Source organism: Typopeltis vanoorti, chromosome 20 (genome assembly GCF_054136105.1).
Source record: "Typopeltis vanoorti isolate ZY-2024b chromosome 20, IOZ_Tvanoo_1.0, whole genome shotgun sequence".
Lineage (NCBI taxonomy): Eukaryota > Metazoa > Arthropoda > Arachnida > Uropygi > Thelyphonidae > Typopeltis > Typopeltis vanoorti.
The window spans coordinates 92,850,287-92,876,603 of record NC_143568.1 but is presented as its reverse complement, the minus strand read 5'-3'; the positions used below and the strand labels follow the sequence as shown (position 1 = coordinate 92,876,603).

The 26,317-nt window shown below is 36.7% G+C and overlaps 1 protein-coding gene across 1 annotated transcript in view; it reads left to right on the top strand.

Moving 5' to 3' along the window:
* Nucleotides 1-25,717, top strand: part of pyd3 (beta-ureidopropionase pyd3) — a 224,886-nt gene extending 199,169 nt beyond the window's left edge. The window contains exons 11-12 of the mRNA XM_090409693.1: nucleotides 7,545-7,631; nucleotides 24,930-25,717. Of these exons, the coding sequence (XP_090265819.1) occupies nucleotides 7,545-7,631; nucleotides 24,930-25,028 (186 nt within the window). The 3' untranslated portion in view covers nucleotides 25,029-25,717. The remainder of the gene's footprint in view (nucleotides 1-7,544; nucleotides 7,632-24,929) is intronic.
* The last annotated feature ends 600 nt before the right edge of the window (nucleotides 25,718-26,317 follow it).

The window sequence follows — 26,317 nt, the reverse complement described above, 5'->3', positions numbered from 1 at the left end:
GCAATGCTGCCCATGAAGTTTTAACTGAGGCTCAGCTGTTGCTGTCACCCAGGTCCTGGGTGGAAGGTAATGAATGGTAATGCTGAGGCCCAGCTGTTGCTGTTATCCCTCAGATGACATATGAGCAAATGAGCGGCTCTGCTTGGTGGTGGGGTGAGCTTGCCACGGAGTAGAGCCAACTTGTATGAAGTGAATATTTTTCCTGGAAGAGCCTGTTACTGAGGGGAACAACACTTGAGTTTTTGGAGTTTGACCTGTAACATTCAATAAAGGTCGAAACCGGTCTGGGTAGTTGCCCTTCCCTTAATGCATAGCATTATACATGTCCGCAAGGAGATGTGTTTTGCATTATGGGAGATACTAAGACAAGAAGTGATGAGAGCTTGGTCCACCTTACCACGAGTTGCCTCAGTCCTGAAGATATTTCAAGTGCAAACTTTGTTTGCTTACACTTGGATAAAGGATTAAACTAAATTTATTATAGTCTAACCAAGTGGAAAAAAACTTCCAACATCTTGGATATTTTTCCTCGAAGTGGACACTGGCCATACACAATTCCCATAAAGGTAAAATCTAAGGGTAATAAAAACAAGACTGTTAAATGGATCCGCCAAAAATAATGAAAGAAAGCATTCCCACAACAAAATTGTCATTGATTTTGACAAAATATTGACATCATAGCCCTCCTGCAGAAATAAAGATAATCCTACATCGCAGAATGTCAGTATCCCAAATGGAGGAAATGCAGCCCTTGTGGGCATCCATATCCCATCCAAGTCCTTCTCAACATTAACATAGAGGCAGTTGCCATCTACCTCTCAGTAGGACCTCTTATTACAATATTATATCTACTTACCACATGATGCACATATCTCCTGGAATGATCTTGATGACCTCTTGCAGTTGTCATCCCTGTATAGTTGATTTAAGTGGCCACAACACTGTGGGATAGCATATAATTAACATCAAAAAAGAAAGGTTGTAGAGCACATGCTCAACAACAATAATTTCCCCTCTTAAACACAGGAAACACCTTTTTTTCTCCATATTCTATCTGAATATCCATTGATTTTACTGTTCATCTTCTCTCTTCCCACTGTTTAAGTGGAAAAACAGACAACAGCCTATAGGTGAATGATCATTTTCATAGACTCTTTTACATGGGCAGCCATGTACTCCATCATAAACATCACGATGGAAAGTAGTGCACTATTTTCTCCTTAGTGAAATTTGATTCCACAGTTCTCAGCTTATCTCCTATCAGTGAGACAGTAAATCATGCTATACAGTGTATAATAGGCTGGCACAACTGCAATACTTAAAAATCTATTCAATTTCCACCTTTCCTAAACCATGGTGGAATGCACAGCAGTCAAGAAATCTCAAAACAAAGCTTGAGGTATCTTCTACAGACACCTCATAACAAATATTATTTTCAAACTTGCATGGGCTTGAGCAGGATATATTTGTCATCATAGCAAAGAGTATTCCTGGATCTAATACACATCTTATATAACCAGATCAACCACACCAAAAAAAAAGGGCTTAAAAGCAAAAAGTGTGTATTACAATAGAATCTTTTGAGAACAATAATTTTCAGATATTTGGCGAAACGCCTTTGGTATCACCTTTCTAAAGCCAGGTAAGGATAAGAATCCAAAAATTCTAACAAATTATTGTCTATAGCACTCTCTAGCTGTCTACAAAAGACCCAAGACATAACTAGCCTCTGAAAATATCTTTCAACACTATGTCATCTTGTTAGACTGGAAACATCCATCAGAGATACTTTCCTTAAAAATAAGTACCTAATATTAGTTTTCTTTGACATTATAAAAACATCAACTTTGATGTTGGAGCAAATCTTTGAATCTCCCTCTTTTCACCAAAAACTTTTTGTCCAATGGAATCTTTCAAGTCTAAGTGGGACCACCGTCTTGATTGTTTCTCCAAGAAGAGGGTGTCTTCGAAAGACAAGTTTCAGGTATCATGCTATTTGCAGTCAAAGTGAACTTGATAACAGCATGACTTCCTCCTACCATAAGAAGTGCCCTCTCTGTAGATGCCTTCATTATATTTTCTTTCTTGCTATATGAGGGTCATAGAAAGACAATTACAGCAATTCATACATCTTTCTACTTGGATGCTTGGAAATTCACGTTTTCATCATAGAAGACCATTGTGTGCATGTGCACTTTGCTGCAAATATTGCATCTAGCTTCTTCACCCACAGCAATGACCACAACCAGTGATAATCCCAGTTGGGACATGGTGTTTTTGAGAGTCATATCTGATTTTAAAAAATATCCTACCCCACGTACATCAGTTGCAAGTAAGTGCCAGAGATCAATGAGCATCTTTTGCAACCTGTTTTCCCACTAACTGAGGTGCAGACTATTGTTCGTTGATCTTTCTTTACTGAGCAATTTTTTTTTTTTTTTCAGTCAAGACCATTATCAGTCCCAAGTCTATTTATGCTTCTACCTGAGATAGTGCACTTCAGAAGTTGGATCGTATTTGCCATCATGCAATTAAAATTGCAGCTGAAGCATTCCAGATGTCACAGTTCCTAGTCTTCATTTTGATGACAACTATCTTTGCAATAAAAAACCAAAATAACCTGCCAGATCATGGTCAAGTATTTTTTTGTCCACATTGAGAAAACTTATATAACGCATGTTATATAACACATGATAGACTATATGCCCCTTTGGACTACATATAAAAACTAATATCAGCTATAGACTTTACTGTCGACAATACTCGATGCAGACCTTTTAAGATATTACCACTTTGGCAAAGCTACATTTCATCATGTAGCTTTCCTTTCTGCAGAGGAAGGTTTCCTTTAGGGAAACTTTCTGCTCCCACCCCTCTCTACCAGCAGCTCTTTCAAACACACAGAAAAGAATAACTTTCTCCTGATCTACACAAATATTTCAAAATCGGTCTATTGGGATCTACTGCTATCTTTTCAGACAGTATAATATCTAATGAATCTCACTGGAATGTAGCAGTTGCACTGCCAAGCTTCATTATATAATATAAAGATGAAATGCTACCATAGGTTTATTATTTGCAGATTCATTAAGCTGTCTACAGGTATTGAAAAGTCTAGTATATCACTACATAGTGTTCTCTTATCTATAACATCTTTCTTGAAATCTGGAGTTTAGCTTGGATATTCACCTTTGTTTGATCCAAAGATATGTCAAAATCAAAGGAAATGAGGCTGCAGACACTGCAGCAAAGTCAGCTCATTCCCTAAGATATATCACCATCTTTCTATATTACTATATTACTGACAAATTAATATTCTAATGGCAAACATCATGAAATAGAGAGAACAACGAGCTGTACCAAATTAAACCTGAAGCTAAACTTTGGCTTTCCATTCTGCACAAGATTCATAGAGGAAGTTGCTCAGTTCTGCATAGGTCTACTCATCTAACACACTCCTTCCTATTGAGGGATGATGATGATATGCCTGTGCATGAGTATTATTCTTCTGCTTTAACTATGAAATCTTTTTAATAGACTCTATTTTTATAATTTTAGTGATCACAGTCATGATTTTACCACCCTTACCAGTCTTCATACGCTCAGGTAGATTTCATCATACACACACAGACAAAGAAATTAGCACACCAAGAAGGAAGCATAGGATTCAACTAAAATTTTATTGGTTTAATGATATAGGTGAGTGATGCACATGATGGCAAAAACAGAGCTGAAGGACAATTACAAAGGAATCTGCGGTACACAATCCGGTCATCATCAATAGCGCGTTGCACTGCCTCATGCGGCATTACATGCTGCAATATGGTCTGGCATGGTGGCGAACAGATGCCTGATGTTGTCCTGTGGCAGACTGGCCCACACATGTTGGATGCTGTGCTCCAAATCCCGGATATTGCGGCACAGTGGGAGCTGCCGTTTCAGCTGCTCCCAAACATGCTCGATAGGGGACAAGTCCGGGGAGCAAGCAGGGCATGGAAGTGTCTGTACACGACGTAGGCAGGCCTGGGCAACCTGAGCTGTGTGCAGACGGGCATTATCCTGTGGTACAACGATCCTGGTATCCCGGCCAGGAATGGGAGAACATGGGGCCATAGGATGTCGTCCACATACCGCTGCCCCATCAATGCCCATGTACCGCTACGAGGGGTGATTGGCTATCGTAGGTTATGGCTCCCCAGACCATAATGCCTGCAGTGCGGGATGTGTGGCACTCGATAGCGAGGTCGGGATTGTGTCCTTGACCAGGGGTCCTTCACACCAGGACACGATGATCATCTGTCCCCAAGATGAAGCGCCACTCTTCGCTGAAGACCACACGTTGCCAGTCTGTGGCGTTCCATGTCGCTCTCACCTGGCACCACTGCAAACGGAGTCAGCGATGTTGTGGTGTTAATGGGAGCACACGTAAGGGGTGCTGGGATCGTAGATTCGCCTCCGCGAGGCATCAGGAAATGGTCACACAGGAGCCCCGACATCTGCCTGTATAGTGGATCGGGTCACTGTGGGATCCCTTCGTGCTTGCTGCACAATCTGTCGGTCCTCCTGATCCGCCCGGTGCCGTTCTGCCGTGTGGCAGTGCCGGAACGTGTCCACAGCTCCCAACACTGTCAGACGGTATGGTCAGAACGGTTCAGACCACCTTCTGGTTTTCAGGCCGATGATCATGCCTCTGTCAAAGTCCGTAAGTTGCTTAAATTGATGTCTCTGGCATCTACCCAGCATTATTGTCACTCTGTACTCTAGCTTGCGTCGGCCGGTGTTTTTTTGCTTTAATCAGCTATCGACTACACACTGGCTTTATAAGGCTGCCGGTTCGTGCTTGCAGTGGCACGCAGGGTGTGTGGGCATGCGCAATCGCACCAAACTTGGATCACTTGCATACCACCCTGCACTCTAGCTATTTGCTTAGTTTCGCTGTTGTACCATGTTTTCTTCCAGGTGCACTAATTTCTTTGTCCGTGTGTGTGTATACAGTAAAACCCCATTTTTATGTTCCTGCAATTTACATTTTTCTGCCATTTGCGTCGTTTTCCGTTGGTCCCATCTTAAAGCCTATTCTTACGATGTATTGTTTTCCCACCATTAACAACTTGATGTGGATGTTATTTCCTGTGATTTTCGAATCTATTTCCTCTCATTCAAATCAATTTCTGTGGAAATCTGTGCATTTCTGTTCCCAGATGGCATTGCTTTTGGCTGTAATTTCTTTTCTGCCATCACGGTCACTTGCAAGCTTGCAGCAGTGATGTGACACCTGTAACGTGTTGTGATGTGATTTCACATTCAAAGTGCTGTATTGAAATCGTGAACAAGGATCATACACAAATTGTGAAATCACATTCATCTTGAATATTAGATATCAGTGAATAAACCACAGTTTGTGAAATATCGCTTCACTAGCTTGCAGTGTTGGTGTTTGTAGTCGCAATTCAGAAGCACGTGGTATATTGCAGAATTTCTGCTACGTAATTTAGTGTGTGTGATAGTTGCTTTCAGGTTGCGGTGGTGGATGATCCATGTTAGTAACATGGAGAAAAAAGACAGAAAATGTATTTCAGTAGAAGAAAAGATGGCAAGAATAAGAATAATCTGCAACATGTAGATTGGCATGCTGGAACACGTGTACAATTAGCAAAAAATCTTGGACTTTCCGCGTCCACTTTGAACACAATAGTAAAAAACAGGTCAAGCATTGAACTCAATGCAAAGCAATCTGGCACTATATCAAAAAACAAAAATATATCTGGACATCGGCATACGATGAATTGGATAAACTTGTGGCAGAGTGGTTTGTTTCTATGAGAGTATCAGGTATTCCAGTCAATGGTACTATACTCCAAGCGAAAGCTCTTGAATTTGCTGCGAGGTTGGGGATTAATGGTTTTACTGCGTCAAATGGATGGATTGATCGTTTCAAGACTCGTCACAATATTGTGTATAATCAAGTATGTGGAGAAAGTAATAGTGTTGCAGGGAAAACTGTAAACCAGTGGAAACATGAACTAAAGACTATTATTCAGGATTACGAACCGAAAACTATTTTCAATGTTGATAAAACTGGGCTCTTTTATAATATTCTGCCAAGTAAAACATTGTGTTTTAAAGGAGAGAAGTGTCACGGTGGAAAACTCAGCAAGCATAGGATAACCTTTTTGCTCATGGTCAATGCTGATGAATCAGAAAAATTACCTCCACTGGTAACTGGTAAATTAAAAAAGCCAAGGTGTTTTAAGAACGTGAAAAATCTGCCTACTAAGTATGATGCCAACAGCACAGCATGGATGACCAGCAGCATCTTCACATCCACCATGCATGCTCTGGATGCTAAAATGGGGGCAAATCACCACAAAATACTACTACTGCTAGACAAATGTCCTGCATACCCTGAAGATCTGCAGCTCAGAAATGTTAGATTAGTGTTCTTTCCCCCTAATTGTACAAGTGAGCTTCAGCCATTAGATCTGGGCATCATCCATGCATTTAAATGGAAATATAGAAAAATGCTTGTTGAAAAAGCTGTGTTTATGCATGATAATGGTATGGACCAAAACAAATGACCATATCAATCCTTGATGCCATGCATTATATCGCTAAAGCATGGTTGCATGTTACTCCTGAAACCATATCCAATTGTTTCCAGAAGGTAGGAGTTGCATTTGTGGAAGAGGAGGAACAACTACAGGAGGAAGAAGAAGATATGTCAGAGCCCAACAACTGGTATGTGATGGATGAGTCTTCCTCATTTCAAGACTATTTGATGCTGGTGTGATCACATCAATGGTACCAAGTGTAGAAAACATCCTTTCCAACCACCTTGGTGAAGAAGAAGTGGTTGAAGAAGACTGTGATCAAGAACCTACCGTCCCTATTAGTAAAGAAGCAATGGAAGCTATCTCTGTTTCGAGGCAGTATATTAAAAGTGCATCAGGAGACGATGGGGCATTTAATACCTTATACACTGTGGAGAGGCAGGTGGAACTTATAAGAGTGCAGAAAAAGAAAAACAATCAACAATTAAAATTTTTTTAAATAGATAAATGTAAGTCATTGTAAATTCATTTATTTTCAGTTATTAAATTTTGTAATCTAGTATGTAGAGGAGTCACATACTAGCAGTAAGTCATCTTTTCGCCTTTTTTTAACGTTTTTTACATTTCCTGCTATTTACACTTTTTTCCATCAGTCCTCTGGAAAGTATAAAAAAGTTGTTTTACTGTATTGTGTTTATAAATTACTGCAGTATATTAATTTATATAACATTTTTAAAATCTATCCATGTACATACATCTCTTATGATTGTATTGATATACACTTACATTTTTAGATACATTTTTTTATATACTATGGTTAATTTTTAACCTCATCTTTTCAGTAATAAAAGGATATGGATAAATTATTTAACAAAAATAAAACGTTTTTAGAAAAACAAAAACAAAGTTCAAGGTTTGTTAAGGCATGACTTATACTAAATTATGTCATATAATTTATTAATGTTAACCAAATATTTACTTTACAATTCTTAGGGTCTTTCTCGTTTGAAAGATGGTTTGTTGGTAGTCAAGATGGATTTGAACATGTGTCGACAGATTAAAGACAAATGGGGTTTCAGGGTAAGAGCTTATTTATTTTTTGTGACCACAATAATTTGCATAATATCTGTTACCCTCAGGTTGATGGTAAGTTGGGAAAACTTAATTACTTCCCTTAGATCAGTCATTTTAGAAGGAGGGGGAGGAGAATAAATAACAAGCAGAACTAAGTGTCCACTTCTGTTTACTAGATAATTGTAGTTGTAGCTCCATTAATTATAATTTATTAATCCATTATAGAGCCTCCGTAGCTCAGTCGGTATAGATGAAGCCCTTTGGTCAGAAAGATCTGGGTTCGATTCCCGTCAGTGACGTGAGGAACCTTTATCTGGTCTCATATGGTGGGTTTTTTTGCCCCAAAAATCAGGTTTTTCATCCTCCAGAACAGGAAAACCGGCCCCATGAACACACTCATCTACAGACATAGTACACAGTAGAAGGCATAGGGCTAACTACCGTATCCTTGAGTTACGGTTGCAGTTGCGAAGTCCAAGAATACTTGGAAAGGTCATGGGTGTTTAAGTGCCTGTTAGGACCACTAATAGGATAGGTAGGAATCCATTATAAATCTGGACACCTTTGTAGCATAGTTTGGAAGAATGACAGAACATGCAGTTTGATTAGAAAACATCTGGGTACAATTCCTATCATGATTTGAGGAATCTTTTCTTTTTTAAATAACTAAAAGTAGTTAGCCATTCTCATGTGGAGACAGCAGGATTTTTTCCACCCTGGAACCAAAGTTTGTCCTAGCCAGAAACGTTTTTGATTTCATCTGCTTTAATTTCCTTTCCCCACTGTGTAGTTCTTATTTTTTTGTCATTCAGCTAGGGAATTTGTTTTCTTTAGATCTGCTCAGTCTCTAAAGTTTGATGCTTGTTTTTGAAGCTTCCCCTCCACACACACACACACACACATCAGTTATATATTTGAATCTATAGTTCACATCTGAAAGTTCTTGACTTTGATTCTTTTTTAAACCTTTTACACATACAGTAATTTCAATTATCCAACCACAGTGGAATAGTACTTTGCCAGTGGATAATCAAAAGTACAATTGCAGGTATTGTACCAAAAGTTAGTTGGCACACTAATCTACTCATCATCATCATCAAATTCCTGCCATGTACCCTCAAGGGGTGTACAGGATATGATAGTACTACATGAAAAAAATTACATCATTATTAATTTCCTATCTACAATTTTCCTCCAAATCAGTCTGTTACTTGTCAAGACTCCAACATTATCAGATCTTATATTTCTATCGTCTAAAGCATTTTGTACCGTATCAATCCACCTATATCTTGGTCTTCCTCTGGGTCGTTTTGCTGCCAACCTGGCAGAGAACACTTGTTTTGCTAATCTTTCCTCGCCCATTCTGTTTAAGTGACCATACCACCTAAGATTAGCTCTGCTAACGCATTCCTGGATGCTGACAATGTCAAGTTCTTTCCTAATATCCTCGTATTTATTATGATATTGCCATTGATGCCATCTGTTCATGCCTATAATCTTTCTCAGGACTCTCATATCTGTGGTCTCTAGTCAAGTGTTTTACTTTTGACCCAGCTCTCAGATCCATAAGTTAAAACTGGTTTGAACACTGTCTTGTACACAGCTAATTTAGTGTTCCGACTGATTTCTCTCTTATTCCATATGAATTTATTCAATTGACTTCCCACCATACCAGCTTTGCTGATTCTGTTGTCTATTTCTATATTTAATTTACCATCTTCAGTAAAAATTGTGCCTAAATAGCTGAAATGTTTTACTTGTTCCACAGGTTCTCCATTCACAACACAGTTGACAATTTCAATGATTCTGCCTATTTTCATTGTCTTTGTCTTTTTATTGCTGACCTTCATACCATATCTATTACAACAGCTATTCAATTTAGTCAGAGAATCTTGCAGACTTGTAGGAGATTTATTTAGAAGTATAACATCATCCGCATAAAGCAAAGAGCTAACATTAACATCTCCAATTTTGATATCATATTTAATACCACTTTCCTTCATAATGTGATCCATATAGATAATGAATAACAGAGGGGGTAATGTACATCCTTGTCTCACACCAGATTTAACATTAAACCATCTTCCTGTACTTCCTTCAATTCTAACTGCTGACTTACAACTCAAATAAAGACTAAGTATTGCTTGATATAATGCCCCATTGACACCATATAACTGAAGCGTATTGAATAGCTTCTCTCTTGGCACCTTGTCATATGCCTTTTCCAGATCGACAAAACTTAAATACAGATCTTTGTTATATTCCCATGCTTTCTCGACTCTTTGTCGTAAAGTGAAGATCTGATCCTGACAGCCTCTATTTGGTATGAATCCAGCTTGTTCTTCACCAAGCTTTTCTTCCACAATTCTTCTCAACCGTTTCTCAAGTATACTTGCATAGATCTTGCCAGGAACACTCGGTAGGGAAATACCTCTGTAATTCTCACATGCAGTTTTATTTCCCTTTTTATACATGGGTACTATGAGAGCTCTACTCCAATCATCGGGAATTCGTCCTTCTGTCCAGGCTTTCTGAACTATGCAGTGCAGCCACTGTAACACTCTTATACCACCATACCTCAGCATTTCTGGTCGAATATCATCTACTCCTGCTGCCTTTCCACATTTCAAGCCTTTGATGGCTTTTTCTACTTCTAGTATGGATATGCATTCCTGACTGCATGCCTGGTCAGTGTTTTTTACCACTGTGCTGTCATCACTGCTTGTTTCATTTAGCAGTTTTTCAAAGTGATTACTCCATACTTCAAGGATATATTTTTCTCCCGTTTTCATGTCACCTTTATCATCTCTAATTCCTTTTATAGCACTCTTTCCTCCATTCTTAAGCTTCTTCAACAACCTCCAGAATATTTTGCCACCTTCTTGATATTTATTTTCTATATTCTTGCCAAAGTCCTCCCATGACTTTTGTTTAGCTAGTTTTACACAGTGTTTAGCATTCTTGCATTTGTCTCTATATTCTCTAAGAGCACAAGCTGACTTATTTGACAGGAACTTTTGGTATGCTTTCTTCTTTTCCTTCACTGCCTCTTTAACTTCCTGTGTCCACCAGGGAGTTCTGATTTTTCTATCCTTGCAGACAACCTGACCACATGCCTCTCTGGCTGAATCAATCAGTGTTTTCTTGAAGGCTTGCCACTGAATCTCCAAGGTTTAGTTCCTGTTCTCAAACTCTTTCATTTTTTCTTCAATAATCTTTGTGTATTTTAGTCTACAGTTCACCTCTGAGAGCTGCTCAACTTTTATTCGCTTTAAAACTTTCTTACATGTTATTCTTTTCAATATGAAATTCAATTTTATCCTGCTCAAGACTAAATAGTGATCACTTCCAATTTCAAATCCTCTGTACACTCTGGTGTCCTGCACCAGGGAGAAAACATCACTATCAACAATAACATAGTCAATGAGACTTTTCTTATTCCTAGCCTCTTCTCTCCATGTGAATTTGTGCACATTTTTATGTTGGAACATGGTGTTACTCAAGAGTTAGTTAATTGAAGATTTATTCATTTGAAGGTCAAATGACTGAAAGATTACTGTACATTTCTTTTCAATATGATACTCATTTTTATCCTACTCAAACTAAATCAGTTACTTCCCTTAATTATTCTCAAATCTCCAATATACTTTTGTATCTTGAATCAGTTTGAAAATTTTGCTATCAACAGTAACATAATAATCATTCATGTTTCTTGTATGTGTATATTCTTTTTAAATGAATTTATGCATTTTAGGAGTTAATCTCATGTCTCAAATAGAAATAGAGTACCATCCATTATTATTGGTTTTTGCAGATTTTTTCTAAAACATTTCAATAATATTAGCATGAGATTTTGTTTCTTATTCTGCTGTTTAGTTTTTGAATAAGAACTGGCTTTTACTTCTTTTTTTTTTATTTGATATCAGTTAACCTTTCTAATGACTCATATTCCAGTACTTTTCTACTACAAGAATTTTCCATGGTATCATAGGTATAAATAAATCTATATATAAATAAATAAAAGTCTAATTTTCTACTTTGAAATTTGTTCATATTACTCTACCTGAAATTAGTTCACATTCAGTGTCAAATACCATAGCTGCTCTCTATATTCCTTGTTCTCTAAATCCTGAATAAGTCTTATTTAGAAAAGCCTTTTAGTCTTAGTAACACCAGTCAGGTTAACATAATATTTCTCTCTGTTTACTCTTGTTGGCTATATCTTGGTCATCTAAGTTTTTCTCTGCTATTTTTTGTTTTGCACATTCATTTTCTTAATATTTCATCTTCTATTCTGTTTGTATTCATACCTTCTTAAATTAGTTATTACAGATTCTTTAATATTAATCTCATATTATATTGCAATATAATTATCTTTAATATGGTTCTGCTCTTGAAACAATGGCTCCTAAAGCCATGAAAATTGGGAGATCCTAAATTTTCCTCAGGACTTTCATATTTGTGGTCTCTAATCTTTGATCAGCACCTCTGACCATGTTCTCAGATCTACAAGTTAACATTGGTTTAAACATTGTTGTATACTTGGCATTCTCAGGGATTATGGGATCATTAAAACCCTGTACAACAGAGCAAAATTGATTAGATGTGATAATAATTGCCCCACCACTGAAATTGAACACATTCACAACATCTTAACCAATGGCTACAATCCCTACTGAATCCAAAGAATATTAAAACTCCAAAATCATCCTCCCCTCCAGAACAGAGACTACACTAAATCTGTTACCATCCCATATATCCAAGGCACTTCTGAAAAATTGGCACAAATTCTAAAAAAAATAAAACCTTATAACCACTTAAAGACCCTTTAAAATTAGTTTGCCTTATTCATTCCCCAAAATACCAGCCACAGTCCCTAGACTTTTCGTGTGTCTACCTGATCCATTGCAATTGTAAGATGTCCTTTTATGGCCAAATAATCAGGACAGCCAACATCAGAATCACCAAAAACAAAGACTACAGTTGGTTCCACCACTACAGTCACTCAGGGTGACCCATGCCTTGGACACAAGATACTATGGAAAAAGGCTACCTGACTCCATAGAAGTGAATTCAAATACAAAAGACTTTTCCTGGAATCTGCCTCAGCCATAAAGAACTAGCCAAATCTCAATAAATATTATATAAATCAAGTGGATAATAAATCCAGCATTATTTCAAAGCCGAATATAGAAACTATGAAAGTTTTGTCAGAAATTTGACTAGAGAGTTTATGGGAATACACTCACCGGCACTTACAAGTCGTCCTAGCATGGACCTTATAGAAGACATGATCACTGTCGGAGCATCCATATATTCCTTTTATTGGTCCATTTTGATTGATAAGGTTTCACTGGCTTGATAGCTGTTTCGAACTGGTTGGTCCTCCTCAGAGACCAGGTGGAAACCTTAAGAGAGCAGAAACTCTCATTCAGTACTAAGTAACTCGAAGTGTCGGAGAGGTGTATTTTTCATAAGTGAGCTCTTGGTCGGTGCGTAAAGTATTTACTAAAATAATTTTATATATATATAATTCAAAGCTGTATAACTGAGAGGAGACCTCCACATAGCCTTTAAAGGAATGCGGAGAACCGACCAGGGCTTCTGACCTAATGTCCAATCCTCACCTTCTCGTGGTGCACCCTGTTGGGTATCTACTTTGATACTGAACGAACGAGGATGGGCTGGCAATTTGGGATTTAGCCGACCAAATTGTATTCTTATTGGTTAAACCAAAATAAAAAATGATGGTACAACATGACGAAATTTCATGCCGGCTGGGGCGTCGCCCGGTTAAACAAGGCCCCCGTTGTTTTCACCAGGGAACCAGGGCGAACAGCGAAAAGTCAGCTACTGGAACAAATCTGAAAACAAACCCCAACTCAACATCACCAGAGTTAAAGATCGGTACTATCAATGTAAGAAGCCTGAATGGCAAAGAAATGGAGCTAGCTGAGGAATTAGATAAGTACCAGATCGACATAATAGGGGTGACTGAAACAAAAAAGACCAAAACTGGTGAGATCTTTCTGAGCAATAAATACAAAATGTTATATTCAGGCAATGACAATCAAGGAAAGGAAGGAGTAGCCATAGTATTCAACACAAAATACGAGGCTAATCTTCTTGAATGGCAGTCAGTCTCAAGTAGAGTAATATGGGCAAATATGAGAATGGGGAACTGGACAATGAGACTTATCTGTGCCTATGGTCCCACAGAAGGTTCTACTAAGGTAGAAGTGGAGGAATTTTTTGAGGCTTTAGAAAAAGCAACTGACATAATGAAAAAGGAAAAGTTGGTCCTTGTTGGAGATCTAAATAGCAGAGTAGGAAATGATTGTGAGACATACAAAAATATTTTGGGAAAATTTGGGGAAAAGAGCAAAGCTAATAATAATGGCAAATATCTGTTGGATTTCTGCTCAGGACATGGACTGGTTGTTACTAACACCATGTTCCAACATAAAAATGTGCACAAATTCACATGGAGAGAAGAGGCTAGGAATAAGAAAAGACTCATTGACTATGTTATTGTTGATAGTGATGTTTTCTCCTTGGTGCAGAACACCAGAGTGTACAGAGGATTTGAAATTGGAAGTCATCACTATTTAGTCTTGAGCAGGATAAAATTGAATTTCATATTGAAAAGAATAACATGTAAGAAAGTTTTAAAGCGAATGAAAGTTGAGCAGCTCTCAGATGTGAACTGTAGACTAAAATACAGAAATATTATTGAAAAGAAAATGAAAGAGTTTGAGAACAGGAATCAAACCTTGGAGATTCAGTGGCAAACTCTGAAGGAAACATTGATTGATTCCGCCAGAGAGGCATGTGGTGAGGTTGTGTGCAAGGATAAAAAAATCAGAACTCCCTGGTGGACACAGGAAGTTAAAGAGGCAGTGAAAGAAAAGAAGAAAGCATATCAAAAGTTCCTGGCAAATAAGTCAACTTTTACTCTTACAGAATACAGAGATAAATGTAAGAAAGCTAAACAGTGTGTAAAACTAGCTAAACAAAAGTCATGGGAGGACTTTGGCAAGAATATAGAAAATAAATATCAAGAAGGTGGCAAAATACTCTGGAGGTTGTTGAAGAAGCTTAGGAATGGAGGAAAGAGTGCTGTAAAAGGAATTAGAGATGATAAAGGTGAAATGAAAACAGGAGAAAAAGATATCCTTGAAGTATGGAGTAATTACTTTGAAAAACTGCTAAATGAAACAAGCAGTGATAACAGCACAGTGATAAAAAACACTGACCAGGCATGCAGTCAGGAATACATATCCATACTTGAAGTCAAAAAAGCCATCAAAGGCTTGAAATGTGGAAAGGCAGCAGGAGTAGATGATATTCGACCAGAAATGCTGAAGTATGGTGGTATAAGAGTCTTACAGTGGCTGCACTGCATAGTTCAGAAAGCCTGGACAGAGGGACGAATTCCCGATGATTGGAGTAGAGCTCTCATAGTACCCATATATAAAAAGGGAAATAAAACTGAATGTGAGAATTACAGAGGTATTTCCCTACTGAGTGTTCCTGGCAAGATCTATGCAAGTATACTTGAGAAACGGTTGAGAAGAATTGTGGAAGAAAAGCTTGGTGAAGAACAAGCTGGATTCAGGCCAAATAGAGGCTGTCAGGATCAGATCTTCACTTTACGACAAATAGTCGAGAAAGCATGGGAATATAACAAAGATCTGTATTTAAGTTTTGTCGATTTGGAAAAGGCATATGACAAGGTGCCAAGAGAGAAGCTATTCAATACGCTGCAGTTATATGGTGTCAATGGGGCATTATATCAAGCAATACTTAGTCTTTATTTGAGTTGTGAGTCAGCAGTTAGAATTGAAGGAAGTACAGGAAGATGGTTTAATGTTAAATCTGGTGTGAGACAAGGATGTACATTATCCCCTCTGTTATTCATTATCTATATGGATCACATTATGAAGGAATGTGGTATTAAACCTGATATCAAAATTGGAGATGTTAATGTCAGCTCTGTGCTTTATGCGGATGATGTTATACTTCTAAATAAATCCGCTACAAGTCTGCAAGATTCTCTGACTAAATTGAATAGCTGTTGTAATAGATATGGTATGAAGGTCAGCAATAAAAAGACAAAGACAATGAAAATAGGCAGAATCATTGAAAATGTCAACTGTGTTGTGAATGGAGAACCTGTGGAACAAGTAAAACATTTCAGCTACTTAGGCACAATTTTTACTGAAGATGGTAAACTAAATATAGAAATAGACAACAGAATCAGCAAAGCTGGTATCGTGGGAAGTCAATTGAATAAATTCATATGGAATAAGAAAGAAATTAGTCGGAACACTAAATTAGCTGTATACAAGACAGTGTTCAAACCAATTTTAACTTATGGATCTGAGAGCTGGGTCAGAAGTAAAACACTTGACAAAAGACTAGAGACTGCAGATATGAGAGTCCTGAGAAAGATTAGAGGCGTGAACAGATGGCATCAATGGCAATATCATATTAAAAATGAGGATATTAGGAAAGAACTTGACATTGTCAGCATCCAGGAATGCGTTAGCAGAGCTAATCTCAGATGGTCACTTAAATAGAATGGGAGAGGAAAGATTAGCAAAACAAGTGTTCTCTGCCAGGTTGGCAGCAAAATGACCCAGAGGAAGACCAAGATATAGGTGGATTGATACGGTACAAAGTGCCTTAGACGATAGAAATATAAGATCTGATAATGTTGGAGTCTTGACAAGTAACAGACTGATTTGGAGGAAAATTGTAGATAGGAAGTTAGTAATGATGTAGTTTTTTCATGTAGTACTGTCATATCCTGTACACCCCTTGAGGGTACATGGCAGGAATTTGATGATGATGATGATGATGATATATAATTTTGCATCACTGAACTGAAGCCTTTTGGCTCTTTATTTTAGTAAAACTCAATAAATATGGTTGTATAAAAGTGCCTCAAATCTGGGTAGTGTTTATTCTGAGAACTTCAGCCCTCCAGCCAAGATCACTCATATCAGTCCACTAGGTGGCACTATTTTAGGACTATAGACTCACTTTTATTGTTTCTGCTTTAGTCATACTTGCTCTATGTAGTGCCTGTGTGCACATATCAATTTATTATTTTTTCCCTGATGATGGCAGTTTTTGTCAAAATATTAGAAAGGTTAATTAATTTTTTTTTTTCTAATTACTATATAGTAGGCTTGCACAACTTGATTGTCTTTGAGGGCCAAACCCAACTTGGACCACCTGACCAAGTCAGAGCCAGATCACTTCGGACCTTGAATCTTAGATTAGACCACTGCAGCTAAATTTAAGTAAATTTGTTAGTAGGTCTACAGTAAATACTAATTAATATGCATATTTAAATTTTTTGCGTTAGCAAAAAATTTAAAATGTTAGCAGAGCTAATCTCAGATGGTCACTTAAATAGAATGGGAGAGGAAAGATTAGCAAAACAAGTGTTCTCTGCCAGGTTGGCAGCAAAATGACCCAGAGGAAGACCAAGATATAGGTGGATTGATACGGTACAAAGTGCCTTAGACGATAGAAATATAAGATCTGATAATGTTGGAGTCTTGACAAGTAACAGACTGATTTGGAGGAAAATTGTAGATAGGAAGTTAGTAATGATGTAGTTTTTTCATGTAGTACTGTCATATCCTGTACACCCCTTGAGGGTACATGGCAGGAATTTGATGATGATGATGATGATGATATATAATTTTGCATCACTGAACTGAAGCCTTTTGGCTCTTTATTTTAGTAAAACTCAATAAATATGGTTGTATAAAAGTGCCTCAAATCTGGGTAGTGTTTATTCTGAGAACTTCAGCCCTCCAGCCAAGATCACTCATATCAGTCCACTAGGTGGCACTATTTTAGGACTATAGACTCACTTTTATTGTTTCTGCTTTAGTCATACTTGCTCTATGTAGTGCCTGTGTGCACATATCAATTTATTATTTTTTCCCTGATGATGGCAGTTTTTGTCAAAATATTAGAAAGGTTAATTAATTTTTTTTTTTCTAATTACTATATAGTAGGCTTGCACAACTTGATTGTCTTTGAGGGCCAAACCCAACTTGGACCACCTGACCAAGTCAGAGCCAGATCACTTCGGACCTTGAATCTTAGATTAGACCACTGCAGCTAAATTTAAGTAAATTTGTTAGTAGGTCTACAGTAAATACTAATTAATATGCATATTTAAATTTTTTAGAGAGTTACAATTAAAATTATAATCAAAATTATTTACAGATATAACTGCAAAATTTCTCAATAAAAAACACTTAAACATAAACACAAAGTTTACTAATAATTTCACTGAGAATATCACACTTATTCTCAGTGAAATATCAGTGACTGAATGTCACATTGTGACATTCAGAATGTCACAATGTGACACATTGCATTTCTTTGTTGCCATTATTTTATCAAAGTTTGGTGTCATGTTTGAGGTGGCCGTTCTTAATATGGCCTCTAAATTGATATCATTTAAAGATGAACGCTGTTTGGTTATGTTTAAGTTCATGACCAAAAATGTTTGTTCACAAGTATATGTGTTCCCAAACATACAAAATACTTGGTAGGCAGTACCCAACACTTTTAAATTTATCCTGATCCAGAATAGAATAAAACTCTTGTAAAGTACTCTCCTTATGCTTGACCTGATAGTTTTCAGAACACTGGAGATCAATAGCTTCCATCTGGAGTTCGACAGGTAGATTTCCTGCTTCGACAGAAAATGGATCCTCGATCACTTTTATGCGGACTTCGTCTTCATTACTCAATGGCATTCTTTTCTGAAACTCCTCACTTAGAAGTAATATCTGCTTTTTATATTTTCCATCCACCATTGAATGATATGCTGATGGAATATTCTGTCAACAAGTTAAGAAATGTGACATATCCCCCCCTTAGCAAGTTGATTTTCAAACAAACTTAATTTCATTTTGAATGCTTTTATAAGAGACATTAACTGAAAAACAAGCTTATTTTTTCTTTGAAGCTGTAAGTTAAGGTCATTCAAGTGACCCAAAATGTCACACAAGAAAAATAAATCTTGATTCCATTCTTCATCCATTATTTCTGGGAATTTTTCTATATCTTCTTGAGATTCCAAAAATTCAACTAGTTCATTTTTAGAGCGACAAAGCGTGACAAAACTTTACCGCGGCTCAACCAACATACATCAGTGTGGTACGGTAGATCCCTGTACTCGGCATCATTTTCTTCTAGAAACGCCTGAAACATTGTGTTTCAAACCTTGAGCTCAAATATAGTTGACCAGAACAAAAACTACTTTAATCACATGATCAAACTGCAAAACCTTTGAACATAACCTGCTGATGAATTAGGCAGTGAAATTTTGTCAATGATTTATCTGCATACTGTTCAATAAATGTTACAGCACCAACATTTTTTCCACACATAGATGGTGCACCATCAGTGCAAACTGCTACTAAATTCTTGAAATTTAAGGATAGTTTTTCAGTTACACACATCTTTACATTTTCTGCGATCTCCTTTCCTGTTGTTCTTCCTTTCATTGAACACAAACCAGCAAGCTCCTCTGTCACCTCAAAATTCTTATTAATGCCTCTTATATATATTAAAAGCTGTGCAGTATCTTTCATGTCAGTACTTTCATCCATAGTAAGCGAATAATAGACAAATTCACTAGCCGATTTTTGCAAGTTATCTTTAAGATCCTTGGCAATATCAGCCACCCTGCACTGAACAATCATACAGGACAAACTGATATTTTCAAAATTATTTTTCTTATCAGGACACAATTCAGAAACTGCAATCATCAGACACTTTTTTTTATCAACTCTCCCTCAGTAAATGATTTGCCAGCACAAACTATTTTTAAGCTTACCTTTGTGGCAACTTCATTTGCAGATGTCACTTTTTTAAGGACTTTCAATAAATTTGCTTTTCACTTGCATCCAACTTGCCAAGGTTAATGTTTCGATTCAAAATGACATCTCAGATTGTACTCTTTTGGCACAGCAATAGATTCTCGGCAAACAATGCACACTATTTTGTCCTTAAACAACATAAAAAAATATTTCTTTATCCACTCAGGGTTAAATGCTCGATGTTCCGAATCTATTTTACTCTTTTTACTTAAGCTCATTGTGTCGAGATTGACAATATTAATTACAAAAAACTAATGATGAAAAACTCACAATTATGCAGGTTATGTAATGTATTGCTGCAGCTACAACCAACCACTACACTGCCAAAGCCAGTCAAGGTGCAGCCAACTTTGTGTAATATGATTCGTTCTTGCTCGTACACATCAAGTCGTTATCACAGAGATGTAACTTTGAATTTCCCTGCAGCGACACTAGCGCTAACAAAACCTCGAAGCAATTGTAATAATTTGTTATTAAATACAACAGTGGGAATAACTCCAAATTCAATTTATTGTCGAGTTTAAAGAAACATGATTGTGACATTAATCGCACGAACATAAACATGCAAAGTCTTAGTAAAAATTTAATTCAATGCTAGGAAAAAATTGTCTAATCATATTCTCTCTCTCTTCTTTAACACTCTTCTTTATATTCTCTTCACTGTGTTAGAATCACCAAGAGACCAGATATAATCTAAGTGAGGTCTTATCAAAGCCTTGTAAAGAGGCAAAATTATTTCCTTATCTTTGCATGTCAAGGTTTATTTCAACATTACAATTATCCTCTAAGTTGTATTTACAGTCTTTGCTATATGGCCCTTGAACTTCAACTTCCTATCTAATTAAACTCCAGGATCTCTGGCCTGATCAGGAGATCTATCCAATCATATCAATATAATATGATTGGATATCTAATCACACCAAAGCGCATGACTTTACTTGTCCTTTCCCCACCCTCCATAAAATAAAAAATTCCATCAACTGAAATTCTGTATGATCCTTTCAGAAGTTTGCAAGTCTCGATCATATCACCCCTCTTTCTCATGTTTGCCAGTGTCTGCAGTCTACAAATTCTCAATCAGTCTTCGTAATTGAACTGACAGCCATTTTCACATGCCCACAATTCCAGCCTATTGAAATCATTCTACAAGTACTGCATATCACCCACATTCCTGATTACCTTGCCCATCTTTGCATCATCAGTAAATAGCTGTATGTTGCTTGTCAAATCTCTGCCAATGTCATTAAATGCACAGATTGAATACCGATGTACCAAGGACGGATCCTTGTGGTACACCACTAGTAACTTAAATCTTACAGACTCACATTCCCCATATACCACATTTTGATATCTATCAATCAGCCATCCTCTTATCCATGCTGTATTTTGTCAAAAGCCTTAGCAACATCTAAATGTGTTGTGGTGTATCCATTCCCCTTGTCTAATTCAATGATAACATTGTAGAATGTGAGCAAGTTACTCAAACATTTACTAAACCCATGCTGTTCATTGCAAAGTGTAGATTATCTGTCAACCCATTTCTGAATGCGAGCTCTAACCACCTTTTCCAAAATCTTCACCACCACTCCTGAGATAGATAGGTCAATAATTGGATACACCAGTCTTTGCACCACCCTTGTGCAATGGGATTATCATACATTCTTTCCACATCTGCAGAATCTTCCCTGTTCTGAGACTCAAATTATATAACCTGGTCAAAGGAATAGCCAGTTCAACTGAACACTCTTTTAGCATCCATGCTGATATCCTATCAGTTCCTATTGCCTAACTCTTATTGAGTTTATGCAACAGCTCTGATACACCCTCCTTATACACATAGTTTCTTTATCCAGTGAGCACAATGTTGCATATGCCAGGGTGATAGGCTTTTAGCAAAATGGACACTCATTAGTGGAACAACCTCTTCTGCAACTGTCACCCTCACATCATCTACATTCAACAGTTATTCTTTCGTGTTCATTCTTGCTTTTATTTGCAGCGTAACAACAGATTTGGGGTTGTCTTTAGCTTGCAGAGCTAGTTTCTTTTCATAGTTAGACTTAATTTTCCATACAACAGTTGTGACTCTTCTGGCTTATTTCTTATAATTTTCATAACTGACATCATCCTTGTGTACAGTATTCCTTCCATGTCATCCTTTTCTTACGAATCTCTTGCTTAATAAGGTTACACAGCTATTTCAGTCCTACCCTACTTATTCTTCGAACTCTAGATACACATTTTGATATTGCATCATTTAAGTATTTTTAAATGCTCCCCATGCATTGTCGATACTCTTCCCACCCAGCAATCGATACCATTCCACTGAACTCAATATACTCCTCCGTTGGTCATAATTTCCTGCTTTGTAGTTTAGCATGTGCCTTTTCTGAATGGAGCATTCATAAACTTACTCACTTCCCAAGTGAATATCACATGATTGCTGTCACCAACCAGACAAGAATAGTTGAGTCTTTAACTGAAACACCCTAGAACATTATAATCAAATCTAATACTCTTTGAACTTGAGTTCCTTGTGCCACCTGCTGCCTGAGGAAGTTGTCTCACAGCAGCTCAATAAATTCAATGTCATTCTTCTCATGAGATTTTACTGCTACCCAATCAATGTTGGATAATTAACGTCCCCTATTATGATTATGCTTTTCGCACCCATCATCTTTATTTGTGATGCATTTCTTCATCACTAACAACCGATCCACTACATCTATAACAACACCCTGCTGTGTATTTTATCTTGTTGGATTCCACCTCACATCAGATGGCTTCAAACTTGCTGCCACATAAGAAACTGTTACTAGTAGTACAGTCACAGGTCTCAGTGCTAACTAGATTCAAGTCATCCAAAATCATTAGCAGCACACACACACACACACCCTCCTCTTCTATCTTTCCTAAAAAATACTGTATCCTTTTACACTCGATACCAATTATTACATCTGCTTCTGATGGCCAGGTCTCAACATATTGGCTAGGGCAACAAACTATACTCCTTTGTTTCTGATACTCCTAGCATACATAATAAGCTACCCGAATCCTTTTTTGCCAAGCAAAAAAATATATTGAATGTCCTGATTTACTGACCATTGTTTTTTACCTATGAGTGCTATATATATATGAGAGAACATTTTGCAAATTGGTATTGTATATGGGAAAATAACTTTGTGTGTGTGTGAGTGAGAGAAAAAGAATCTTTATGTTCTTTCTTTTCCTTTTTTTTGAACAGCTGGAGGTTGTGTAGTCCTTGGAGATGACTATATCCATTCTCATGTTCCAGTGTGTCATTTAATAAGTTAAATAAATAAAAATATGGGAAACTGCAATTTTCTTGTCTCAAGCAAATAACCTCTCCGTTAGGCACCTGTTTGCATAGTGAAGTGATCTCTCAGTTGGGGTGTTTGTCCCTTTTTTCCCTTCTTTTTTTTTGTACTTCTCCTGAGTATTTATTCTTTCAGACCACTATCATGGGGATCGAGTGCTCTGCCACCATGTTTGCTATGCATTGCAACCTGTGGACATTGGAAAGGAGGGGATCCTGGTAATCTTGCACTGTTTTAGCTTCTTCTTTGGCATGATGGGCCATCCTGGATGGTGGCTTGGTCAGGATCAGTTAGCTAGTGGGCTTGTTCTGCAAGCCCACTAGCTAACTGTGTTGTAGTAAATCTTCTTCCCCATAATATGGGAATGGAGACTAAGGCTTGCTCTAGTGCTTGCATAGTGTCTAGAACAGCAGTTCTCAACTCTATGCCTGTGGGCACATTTGTGCCAAGTCTTCTCCTAGTAATAATATTTATTGAAATCGTAAAAAATTTAATATTTGTGTTAAAGCCTAAAGATGAACATTATTAAATTTTGTCAGTGACATCCAGAATTGAGTGAGGTATTGTCAGTGGAAGCTAAACCCAAGAAGAAGATATTAAGGTAAAATCAGTGCAGAAATCATATAATTTCCACATACAAGTAGTAAAATAGTGTATTACATATTATTAAAATACTCTACAGATAGCTATAGAAATTTTTTCCACTTGGTTACAAAGTATACTATATTTAAGAAGAAATTATTCTTGTTTTAATTCTTTACTCAAGTGTAAGCAAGTCTGCATATGAAGTAGCTTTGTTAGGAAGAGTTGTATTGAAATAATTATGGACATTACGATAAAAGTGAGATGACACCCCATCTTGCATGAAAATAAAGTCAGCAGAATCAGTCATCTTCGAGTTCAAGGATCAACTAGATTTGTAACATATCGAGGTATGACTAGTTACTGTTGCCTCAGCAAAGAAAAAAGGCCACTAAATTTTCCTGTGAGAAATGGTACAAAACAAATTCACTTTTGATGAGTTTCTTTCATGTTCAACGTTTGCACATGGATATTCTGTTCCTCATATTCTCACATTGATTCACTTCACCACTTAAGCAAAAAGTTGATTCATCAGGAAAAATGAGTTGTTCTGCAAAAGCATCACATTCCATGTCAGTCAACATTTTTATGTAAAAGTTTAATTAGAACATATGACACCGTTGTTTGAGGAATTCCTTGCTTGCATGGTTTGCATATGAATGTTTGTCAAATTGTTTCAACATTACCTTTGGAAACATGTGGATGACCTGGATGTTTTCCTTTAGAGATGCATCCTTCTTATGACGAGAAGGTTCTTTCTTAAATTGAGTGTGGAATTTATGTTGAGCCATAATCACAGAATTACGCTTTGCAAATTTGATTTATGCAAAATGCTTTCTCCTGCAGAGATACCATTTTTTGTTAACTTTTTGAGCAAGTGACTGGAGGATCTTTTTGTTTCAAGTACTTACAGTGCACTCTAGTAGCAAGAGCCTGCTATTGGAATGTGGGGAAAAGTAAATCTCATAGTTTTCCTATCAAGTGGGGATGTATAACACATGTTTGTAACATTATTAATCATCGGACTTCAAACCGTTCACAGGATAAGGTGGTAGCCTACACCTCGGTGTATCCTATGTCTGTAGTGTTGAGTTCTCAAGGCTGGCTTGCCTGCTTTGCGGGATGAAAAACCCCAGAATAAACTGGGGAAAAACCCTACTGTCTATGCCCAAGATGGGCTAAGAGGATCCTTCAGCTTCTCGCGTCACCGACGGGAATCAAACTTAGGACACTCCTTCCCTAGGCATATGGTTGCGAAGCGCACAGTCACTAGGCTGACCTCGCAGACATGGTTGTAGCATTCAAAATAAAAATTTTGAAACAAGTACAAACTTGCTCTTTCATTTTGAATGTTTATTTATATATTTAATATTTAATTTAATAATTTATATATTGTATACTGTATATTTAAATAAGTGAAACCTTTAATTGTCCATATTTCTTATGCTGTTTTAATTGTTTAGATGACCCAAAGGTTGGATCTCTATGCAGACTCTTTTTACTGGGCTAATCAGCAAGATTATCAGCCACCATATGTTGTGGATTATGGATTTGGAGAATAAAAAAAAGACAAACTATATAGGTTTTAAATGGACCACACAAGAATGGAATAATGGTACTTAATATAAAAATGCAAATCATCTACTTATATACATATAACACACTGTTTTTTGAATATGCTGCATTTAGTCAATGAATTGTAGTAATGCCACAACACTTAATTATTTGAATAATAAATATACCAACAAAATATTCTCTCATGAAGTAAGAATTGCTGGAAATTCTGATATTTAAAAATCACCAACAATAAGTAAACTAATTTCTTAGTAGTTAACTGAATGTTATTTGATATTAACCATTCTTGACTGAAACTTGTTTGTATGAATATAATTTGGAGAGCTTAGTTCACTCAGGACTTCTGCATTGATCTTGTAGTAAATTTTTTACATTATCTGATGTAAAAATTATTCAGAAAAATTGTTTATTGTAATTTTTATGTCAACTAAGCACTGACTTATTATAATAGTTTAACATTTGGATTACATAAAAACAATTATGTTATTAATCATAATTTCAACTGTTAAAAAAGGGGAGGAGGGGACAAAATTATATTTTTCAATTATGTCTGCATGAAAAAAAATCTTTTGATTTCTAATCTGAGAAATATTAACATAATTTCAGAATAATGTAATATTCTTGGATAATTTTGCTGCTAAAATTTTAATAAATGGATAATTCTTAGAAACTGTTACATCTGGTAATAAGGTGGTTGATCATGTAAAAGTATTTGCATATTTTAAATAAATGAACTTTTTTTTTTTTTGTTAAATTTCAGTACTGGAAAAAAATGCAGATTTACATGGACATATTATTAGCTTAATTTTTAATGGAATTTGTAGCATTGCAATCAAGGTTGTGTGCTCGGTTCACATCCGCTCACAGCATTTTTGCTAACCAGCTTGGGCAAGAAGCTGTGCAATTGAATTCCATCATAGGCATGGATTTTTTTTTTTTTTCTTTTGAATGTTTTGAAGTAGTAGTGATGGAGGCTTGAAAAGTTCTACATTAGGTCTTTAAGAGCAGGATTAAGATTATATCAAACCCTTACCCTACCCATTGCTAATGGCAATGTACTATAGGCTAGTGTGTAAGTCCTAAGAAATACATTTATTAATATTTCCTTTGATAACAAATTGACATGCAAGTTTCACACATCGCTATATGGTTAGTTATTCACACTTAATGTAACTTCACACTGTATAATCCATAGGATTATAGGATTAATTCATAATCCATAGGGTTATGAACCTCTATAGGGTTTGGGAGTGAATTCTTCTGCTAGAAGAAGTTG